This window comes from Nestor notabilis, unplaced genomic scaffold (genome assembly GCF_000696875.1).
Source record: "Nestor notabilis isolate BGI_N333 unplaced genomic scaffold, ASM69687v1 scaffold34166, whole genome shotgun sequence".
Taxonomy (NCBI): Eukaryota; Metazoa; Chordata; class Aves; order Psittaciformes; family Psittacidae; genus Nestor; species Nestor notabilis.
The window spans coordinates 47,131-56,239 of NW_009934873.1; the positions used below are offsets into that span (position 1 = coordinate 47,131).

The window sequence follows — 9,109 nt, forward strand, 5'->3', positions numbered from 1 at the left end:
AGGGAGGGAGGAAGGAAGGAAGGAAGGAAGGAAGGAAGGAAGCTGCTTTTGATGCAGCCCAGGACATGGTTGGTTTCTGGGCTCAAGTGCACACTGAAGCCGGTTCGTGTTCAGTTTCTCATTGACTGACGCCCCCAAGTCCTTCTCTGCAGGGCTGCTCTGAATCTCTTCTCTGCCCAACCTGTAGCTGTGCCTGGGATTCCCCCGACTCAGGTGTAGGACCTTGCACTTTACATTGGTGAAATACATGAGATTGGCATTGGCCCATCTCTCCAGCATGTCAGAGTCCCTCTGGATCCCATCCCTTCCCTCAGGAGTATAATCAGATTTATAATTAATTAATTTTTTAGTTGAAACTATTACCAGGTGTTTGGCTGTAACTGCTGTTGGTGTTAGTTCAGCATATTAGCAGTCATGATATTTGAGGTTGTTTTAATTCTTTGGCTGTCAGATTGCATTGGTGCAGAGTACAGAATGTTGTCACATTAAGTATTAAATCATCTTTTGCATTGTTTTGTCTGTTTTCATGTTCTTCAGGCTTTGTTCCATGGGAAATTCATTGACACTGGTTTCTCTCTGCCGTTCTATAAACGTATCCTAAACAAGCCAGTAGGACTCAAGGATTTAGAATCTGTTGACCCAGAGTTTTACAACTCTCTCATCTGGGTAAAGTGAGTTTGACTTGATTTTGTTCTTGAAATAGCAATATAATGGGTTTTATTTTCTCTTATGCCAGGAAGTAGGTTTTAAATTATTGCCATTGGGAAGTATATCAATTGCAGAGCAGAACTGGAATTTTCCTGTAATTTTAGATACACAAATAATAACTTGATAATGCAAAACCCTTTCTGTAGTTTTTTATTTACTATCACATAATTCTTCTGTGTATGCATTGTCAGTCTTCAGTGTATGCATGTACATTCATACTATTTGGAGGTCTCCTCTTCCACTCCTTTGCAGATTCCTCTCCAGAGAGCAGCAAGCATAAAGGATCTGGAGTTTTTAGAACATAATTATTTTGGAACTATCTGTTAAAAATATTTTCATAAATAACTTTTAAAACCCCTTAGGTCTAAAGCATTGTCCTTCTGTACTTACTTGATAATAGCAGCACTCAAGGGTGCTGTAGTCCATGGCTGATGTACACCATCTGTTTCAATAACAAAGGTGATTTTCCTTTCCTAGCAGTTTAAAAAAAGAAAAAAGACAAATTCAGTTAAAAATGATTTGCTTCTGTTATAGTAAAAACAATTTAGCAGAAAAAAATAGTCTTTTTTTTTTTTTTTTATTTTATTTCTTATGTGAGAAAACATTTTATTTAAGAATCATACAAAGCCAGAATAGTTTTAAAGATGCTTTGAGAAATTCCTAAAAGCTTTGGGGATAGATTGGTTTTGGAAATGCAGAAATAAACATAAAAAAAAAAGATAGGATTATTACCTCCCATAAGGGTGAATCATGGAAGCATTCTCTTGAATGAAGGGGAGCTGGGGGAAAGCAGCTTTACAAGATGTTTACAAATTGAGATAGGGATTTTGAGTTGGTTTTCCAGCAGTAGCATGTCCTGTACTCAATGTATGTTCTGCTAAAAGGTTTAGTGAGTTAAAATTCCATTAGGAAAACTTTATATAGTTGCTATTTGAATAAAGATGCTACAAAAACTGATGCATGCCCCTCTGAAAAAAGCAGTTAAGGATATGAAAACTCTGGAGAAAATCTTTCAGACCTTTGATGGGTGCATATTGACCTCAAGGGAGACCCAGACTTCACGTTTAGCGCTGCTGAGCCTGCTTAGCTGTACTGCTGGTGAAGGTGGTCTCCAAGGAAATGACTACAGATTTGTAGGGAAGCAAGTTACATCTGTCAGGGCAGACTTAATTTTGTTCCTCGCCAAAAAAGCCAATTTTGCCACTTGCCAGGAAGCTTTCAGTACCTGTGAACGTCTGGTGCTTCTCCCATCAGGTGGCTCCTTGTCTTGTTCCCACAACTTTGAAAATGTCACAGGTTCACTGAATCTGGAAGGGGACCTCTAGAGGTCACATAGTCAAACGTGCCTGCTCAGACCGAGCTAGAGCAGGTATCCTTCATTTTAAAAGGAAGGAGCGATTTTATTTCATCATCCATCCATCTGAAGCCTGCCTTCCTCATCTGAGATGTCCTGCAACAGCATGTGTTTTGGAAAGATCAAGTTCAGAATCACTCTTTCATCATGGGGCTAGATGAACCACAGCAGCGTTCTCAAGATTGACGTTTCTGTGTTATGATTGAGGACAAATACCTTGATTTTGGCACTGCATTTTGAGGGAAAATGGTCATCAAAGCCTCTGCACATGCAAACAATTCTTCACTTTACAGAAGCATCCATTAACATACAGTGTTGTACCTGTTATTCTCCTGGCTGTTAACACCTATAAAGAGAACAGAATTTATTTGAGCAATGTCTGCTGGCTACAGATTCCTTGTATGTGGAAATTTCAAAGAATTCCTCTTTAGCAGGAGTGTTCGTACTTAGTTAACTTGGGAACTTGGGGCATTTTAGTATATGCTTACAAGATTGTCTCATATATAATATCTGCTGGAGGTGAAGGTAATTCAGTAAGCATTTGAAGTCTTAGTTGCTTCTTATCTGCTATTATCTGACAAAGTGACAGCTACGGTTTAACACTGTCCTTACATTACCTGTTAGAAGAAGCAGTCATGCAATGAAACATGCAAAAATGTCATTACTTGAAAAGTTTCTGTATTCCATAAACATTCCACAGGTGACAGGAGGTGGCTTGTCGGCCTTCTGATGGGTAAATTTAAGGGTACAACTGATGAAAAATTTCTGATCAGGAGAGCAATCCATTTATGCATGTTGGTACAGTGAGTCAGTACTTCTTGCAAAACCATAATTACTGTGTAAGGAATGTTTCCTTATCCTGATTATTTAGCTCCAAACCTTTTTTCTTAAGGTTCTTTGTACCCTTCTCCTCTACTGAGTACAAGGTCTTGACACAGTTATTAAAAATTGTATTTTTTTTTTCCTAACAGAGAGAATGATATTGAAGAATGTGGCTTGGAAATGTTTTTCTCAGTTGATAAAGAAATTCTAGGTGAAATCAAAAGCCATGATTTGAAGCCAAATGGTAGCAACATTCTGGTCACAGAAGAAAACAAAGAAGAATACATTAGGTAAGAATAAATGAAGATTTTTAAAATACTCTCATCTTAGTAGTTTCTTTCTTTATTTCTAGCAAGAAATTCTATCTCTGACTAATTGTGTATGTGGGCAACAAGTGGCAATTGTTTGGATGTCATATTTGGAAGAATATTGATAGGCACAAAGTTTCTAAAATGCACTTCTCCCAAAGATTGCAGAAGGTTCACTTTTTTTCCTAGGGATATGTAAGATTTAGCAGAACATCGTGACAACAAATGTGAATGTCAGGTATTTCATGAAACTGTTGCTTGTGTTTAATACTAAAATTGTGTTGCTTCATAGCCTGCTCATACTGTACCCAGCCTCTTACGTTGGGGTGTTTTTAAACTTAAGAATATTTTTGTGATGATTCTTATTTTTTAGAGATACTTGGGATCGCTGTTAGTTGTCTTGTAGCATAATTAGGTCTCGGCATTTGTAGCAGGGTCACAAATTCTATTGTCATAAATGAAGGATTACGTTTGCAGTACCAGGATGTTTTAAAGCAGTAAGTTGAGAGGAGCCCGAGCATGATGAAAGAACAGAAATGTAAACAGTGACCTGCTTTGTGCTGAAATACTCCCTTCTTCCTCGGTGTGCAGCAGTACATAAGCTCTGCTTTAAGGTGTCAACTTCAACATAGAAACATGGAGGACGTGTTTGCAAAACAACAAAAAGTCACACATTGCAGGCACAAACCAAACTGAATCACAGTGAAGTTTTTCTTCCCTTTCTTACATTGTATTCCATGAAGGCTCCTTTCACAGGAAGGGGTGAGGGAGGAGGGAGTGGATTTTGTTTCCATCGCATGAGTAAGCTGAAGACATTTCAGTGATTCACAGAAAAGGTAGTATTTGCGCAACAAGCACCCTGGCATTTTGCAGTTTTTCAGAGTACTAATATTGAGGTTGAAAATAGGGAGGATCTGCAGAAAACCATTCTCTTTTAGTTTTTAGGAGCCCAGAGAGAGCACAGATTCCAGTTTCACTCCTGTTCTCCTGTCTTACTCTGAGTCCTGCTTTAAGTCCCCAGAGTTTCTAGGATTGAAATCAGAAAATAGCCATCTGTCCTTTAGACTCCATTTCTCCTGACAGGTTAGGCTTGAATTCAGCATAATATCTGCTTCTCCCTGGGTTCAGGTTCTTCGGGTCTCCTGCCTGCTTTCCACCCTTTTATTAATGGAGAGTGGAGTTTCTGCCACAGAGCAAAGTTTCATGATTAACAGAAACAAATATGGAACTTTCCAAATGGACATAGTCATTTCTTGGTAAGCTAGCAGTCCTACTTATCTTCGCCAGTACAACTTGACCTAGTTTTTACCTTTTCATGGATAATGACTTGAGATTTCTGGGGAGAATAGTAGACAAATACAGCTCTGCATCTTTTTCTTTCTTCAAATGTCTAGGGACTGCTGTGCTCTCATTAATATAATCACTGAACAGATGCTGCCTCCTCTTTGACTCTAAAATACTTTTGTAGCAGAATGGTTGGAAACATAGGGGTTTAACTTAAAGAAAAAACAAAATCGCTTGCAGAGAGTAAAGGTAACTAATAAAATTACACAATGTTCTATCCCCAGAACTTTCCAGACTTTCCATATTGTTTTAACTTCGCTCACACTTCATCTCAAAATAGGTTAACAAAGATGTGGACGTGGGTCAGCATGGGCCACTTAAATCATCTTTCTCTATCTCCTTCTACAGGCTAGTAGCAGAATGGAGACTTTCCCGAGGTGTTGAGGAGCAGACACAGGCTTTCTTTGAAGGCTTCAATGAAATTCTGCCACAACAGTATCTGCAATATTTTGATGCTAAGGAACTGGAGGTAAAGGATTATTCAGCTGTTGCTACATCCAGGTCATTACACATAAAATACTCAAACTGCAGTCATTAGGTCTGAAGAGCAGAACTTGCCAAGGGTGACAGCTCTGCTTTAAAGGACATATGAGGGAAACTGGATGGAGTGTATTGGATTAGTATCCCTTCACTTACCTTTTTGCAACCTACTTACGTATTTCTAAATACTAAGATTCTGCCAGTAGACATTTCTTACCGAGTTGCTTTTGTAATCCTCAGCAATTTGATTTGCCTGTGTTCAAAGAATGAGTAACTTGACAGGAAGGGAGATGAAAACCAGATACACAGTGGATGATCACATATAGCTCGGACCAGCTTCTAGATGATTTTAATCTCTCAAAATTGCACTTTCTGAAGGATCTGTTCAATTTAGAAAGATTAAAACCATAAAACATCCTGTTCCTAGCAGAGGACTGTATGGCTGGGCAGTGATAAACTGTTCCTGGCTTGAGTGTCTAAATGCAATTGTTCTACTTCTCATGACAGAGATGCTTTCTGTTTTGTGGCTTCTCCAAATACACATCATGAGCTTGCATCATTCTTTGTTGTAGAAGTTTCGGGTAAAGTTTAAAATTAAAACCAAGTATATTATCACTGTAGATGCTTCTAAGTATGGGTGCACTTGATGTTCAGTTTTTTCTACATGGGCAGTCACAGAAGGAAAGTCATAACTTGTATTTATTTCCCTTTTTCTCCCCTCAAGGTGCTTCTGTGTGGAATGCAAGAAATTGATTTGAATGACTGGCAGAGACACACCATCTACAGGCACTACACCAGGACCAGCAGGCAGATAGTGTGGTTCTGGCAGGTTTGTAGACTTTGCTTTGTTCTCGGACCTAGAGTAGTTACTGCGCACAGAATAGTTACTGAACACAGCTGTAGCATGTACACACTACAGACATGTAGTAACTAGTTGTTACTGTTAATCCAGCCATTTGTAGTAGTCATGTAAATTGGCTGTTGTGGATGGCGATGATATGAAAATCTGACTATCAAATCTATCCCTAAATGTTTATTTCAATTACTATTTTTCAGTTTGTGAAAGAAATAGATAATGAGAAGAGAATGAGACTCTTGCAGTTTGTTACTGGAACGTGCAGATTACCAGTGGGAGGATTTGCTGACCTCATGGGTATGCATAAAAAAAATAATCCCTCTAATGCATTAGATATGTTTTTTTAAAAGAACTGATTTGCAAATTTATGGACACTTTAATGATTTTTATATTAATGCTATTTTGTAAGCCCTGCATATATTTGAGCTATGATGGAAAAAGAGAGAGAGGGGATGTTTACACCTAGTGTATTAACATTTGAAATCACTTCAGATTCATGCATTTCACCACATGCATACTTCGAGCCAGACAGAGTTGTGAGTGAAGGACAGATGTCTTTTGTTGGTGTGAATAATGGCAATCTTGTGTTTAAGCCTTTAATACTTCAGTTGTAGTATCTTACCTACTGATGCAACAGTAGCTAGACCTTCTTTATCTGAATTTGTTACAGGGAGCAATGGACCCCAGAAATTTTGTATTGAAAAAGTTGGCAAAGAAAACTGGTTACCTAGAAGTCATACCTGGTGAGTATGTAACAAACCAAACTGTTGCTGCTGTCCTCGTTTTGCTGACAGCAGTCTACTTGGAGATTGTAGTAAATGGTAATATACTTCAATGGCTGAGACTGTGTGAGAGCAAACACCAAGTTATACCAATAAACCTTGTTGTTGAATAGTAGCTGAACTGCTGAAGAACTCCTGGCAGGAAGTAGATTCCATTGTAAACTCCATGGATTTATGTATTGCTGAAAATTGAAAGTAATAAACAATACTATGTAAAGAGGGGGGGATTGATCTTTAGTTATCACTACACTCCATCTTCATAGTGAAGTAGCCACATTTGTGTTCCTCCCGTGTATCGGGTAAGTAAACCCACACATGTCAAATGTGAATGATGACTGTAGTTCACCAAGGAGAGAAAGTTCATGAAAACCCTTACCTAGCACTGCATTTCTGACCATTCAGCTCTTGAACTCTAACTTCTGCTCTCAGAAGTACGTAACTTTATGTTGGAGTCTGCTTTTCCCAGGATATAAATCCAGGTATCCATGTACGCAGCAAAAAGTTTAATTACTCATATTCCTATTGGATTTTTTGTGACGGTTTAATTATTTTTCAGTATTTAAGCTTTGTTTTTATTTTCAGTTTCAATCGCTTAGATCTTCCACCCTATAAGAATTATGAGCAGTTGAAGGAAAAGCTGTTGTTTGCAATTGAAGAAACAGAAGGATTTGGGCAGGAATAGCTAAAATTTGCACCTTGAAGAATGTGAACTCAACACAATGTCTGGTCTTCACTTCTTCTGCTTGTTGCACACTTCATTGTAAAGTAGACTTGACTTGGATTTATTTAACAATACTAATGTGTAAGTAAATGGATGTTATCCTGAGGTTTTATCCACAGTAACTCTGGATTTCTACTGAGCACTTTCAGAAATCAAATGAGCAATCAGATATGGCTACAAATGAATTCTGACCTACGTAGAGGTTTAATACAGCTTTGGGCTCTGCTTTGTTTTACCATTCATTAATTAGAATGTGTCCTTAATGACTGACAGATTTTTAACAATAGTTTTGTCTTTCCTTTTTAGTAGCATTTTTTGCTACTGATGCACTGGGAAGTTCATTGGTAGCTGCAGTGCTGCAGCAGCATCCTAAGCCTCTTTAAGCAGTGTTGTAGAGCCAGCCTGTCTGTGAGCAAATCCATCACTTCAGCCCTTTTTTCTATCTCAAGTGTGGCCAGACTGTTTTTCCCTGCCTGGAGTCTGCTCACATGCCAGCTGGACTCAAGCTGCTGCTAAGGGGATGTCAAACTGTGGCACGAATCCAGGGCATAGCTTTGCTTTGGTTTTCTTTTTCCTAATTCTGCTAATTTCAGCAAAATAGCCACCTGCCCAAAGTTGTTGGAACCTTTCTGTGTGCCCTTGGAAGACTGATCTTTTTTGTGTGTAACACATTTAAGTTTTAAATCAATATTAACACTGTGGTACTTCACTTGTTTTGCAAAAGACAAGACCACCTGGGATTGCACTGATTCCATGTAGATTCCTGTTTTCAGACTGATGTTTCTTGTCAACAGTGTTAATGGACGTTATTGTCAGTGTTATTCTTACATGTTGCAGTCAGTTGCTCTGAAGGCTCTTGGGTTCTCAGGATGAGATACCAAACAACTGGATTCAGAAAATGATAGTACTTAGCATTTTTGGTGATGAACTGATACTGAACTGATGGCTAAGGCTAAGAGGATGAGAAAGTTCAGACAGGAATTACAGATCTTTGAAAAGCTGGAGCATCAGTAAATAGTTCCATAAAGACTGAAACTCAAGTTTTTGGGGGAGGTTTCTAACCTAATTCACTGCTTGTAGCTGTTAACTTTTGTAGTGAGTTCCTATTGGATTAATAACATCTTTTACTTCCTTTTAGAATCTGTTAATACTGAGTTCTCTTCTGGTTTACAATAACATTTTGCATTTTACTGCTCCTTTAGACTTAATGCACTTTTTGGGTATGGTCAGCTCCTTCTCTGTGTGAAGGGAGGAAAGCAAACTTCAGTGAGCTGAGCTGGTAGCCATGGCAGGAGTTGTGACACTTGAAACACCATGTAGCACATATTAAAGCATAATGTGGCTCAAAGCATTGGGCCAGGAGCTGGTTTTAAGAGGCTTTTGGATATGGGAACCAAAACAGGACAGAGGGAAACCGTAAAACTGAACTTCCAGTCTCGAAAAGAGCAATTCTTTCCTCTTGTCCCTTCTGTCTGAACTATAAGAGGGAAGAACTGATTCAGGCCTAAGAACCACCCAGGCACTGCAGGTTTTAACTGGGTTTTTTGGGTCATACAAAGAGATGTTTACTGGAAGGAAGGATTCTCAGCCTGTAGAGTGAACAGCTCTTGCGTCATGCATATTCCAGGAAAGGCATGGAAAAGGGTTTCTGATAACACAGAAATGACCCTCTCTTAGAGTTCCATTGCTGGTAGAACCAACCTGACTTCATGGGTTTACTAGGAGAAAAATCTG

At 38.7% G+C, this 9,109-nt stretch overlaps 1 protein-coding gene across 2 annotated transcripts in view; it reads left to right on the forward strand.

The window, feature by feature from the left end:
- Positions 1-7,383, forward strand: part of ITCH (itchy E3 ubiquitin protein ligase) — a 30,958-nt gene extending 23,575 nt beyond the window's left edge. For both annotated transcript variants that reach the window (XM_010017537.1, XM_010017538.1), the window contains exons 17-23: positions 538-671; positions 3,034-3,174; positions 4,885-5,005; positions 5,741-5,845; positions 6,073-6,169; positions 6,543-6,615; positions 7,237-7,383. In XM_010017537.1, the coding sequence (XP_010015839.1) occupies positions 538-671; positions 3,034-3,174; positions 4,885-5,005; positions 5,741-5,845; positions 6,073-6,169; positions 6,543-6,615; positions 7,237-7,336 (771 nt within the window). In that variant the 3' untranslated portion in view covers positions 7,337-7,383. The remainder of the gene's footprint in view (positions 1-537; positions 672-3,033; positions 3,175-4,884; positions 5,006-5,740; positions 5,846-6,072; positions 6,170-6,542; positions 6,616-7,236) is intronic.
- The last annotated feature ends 1,726 nt before the right edge of the window (positions 7,384-9,109 follow it).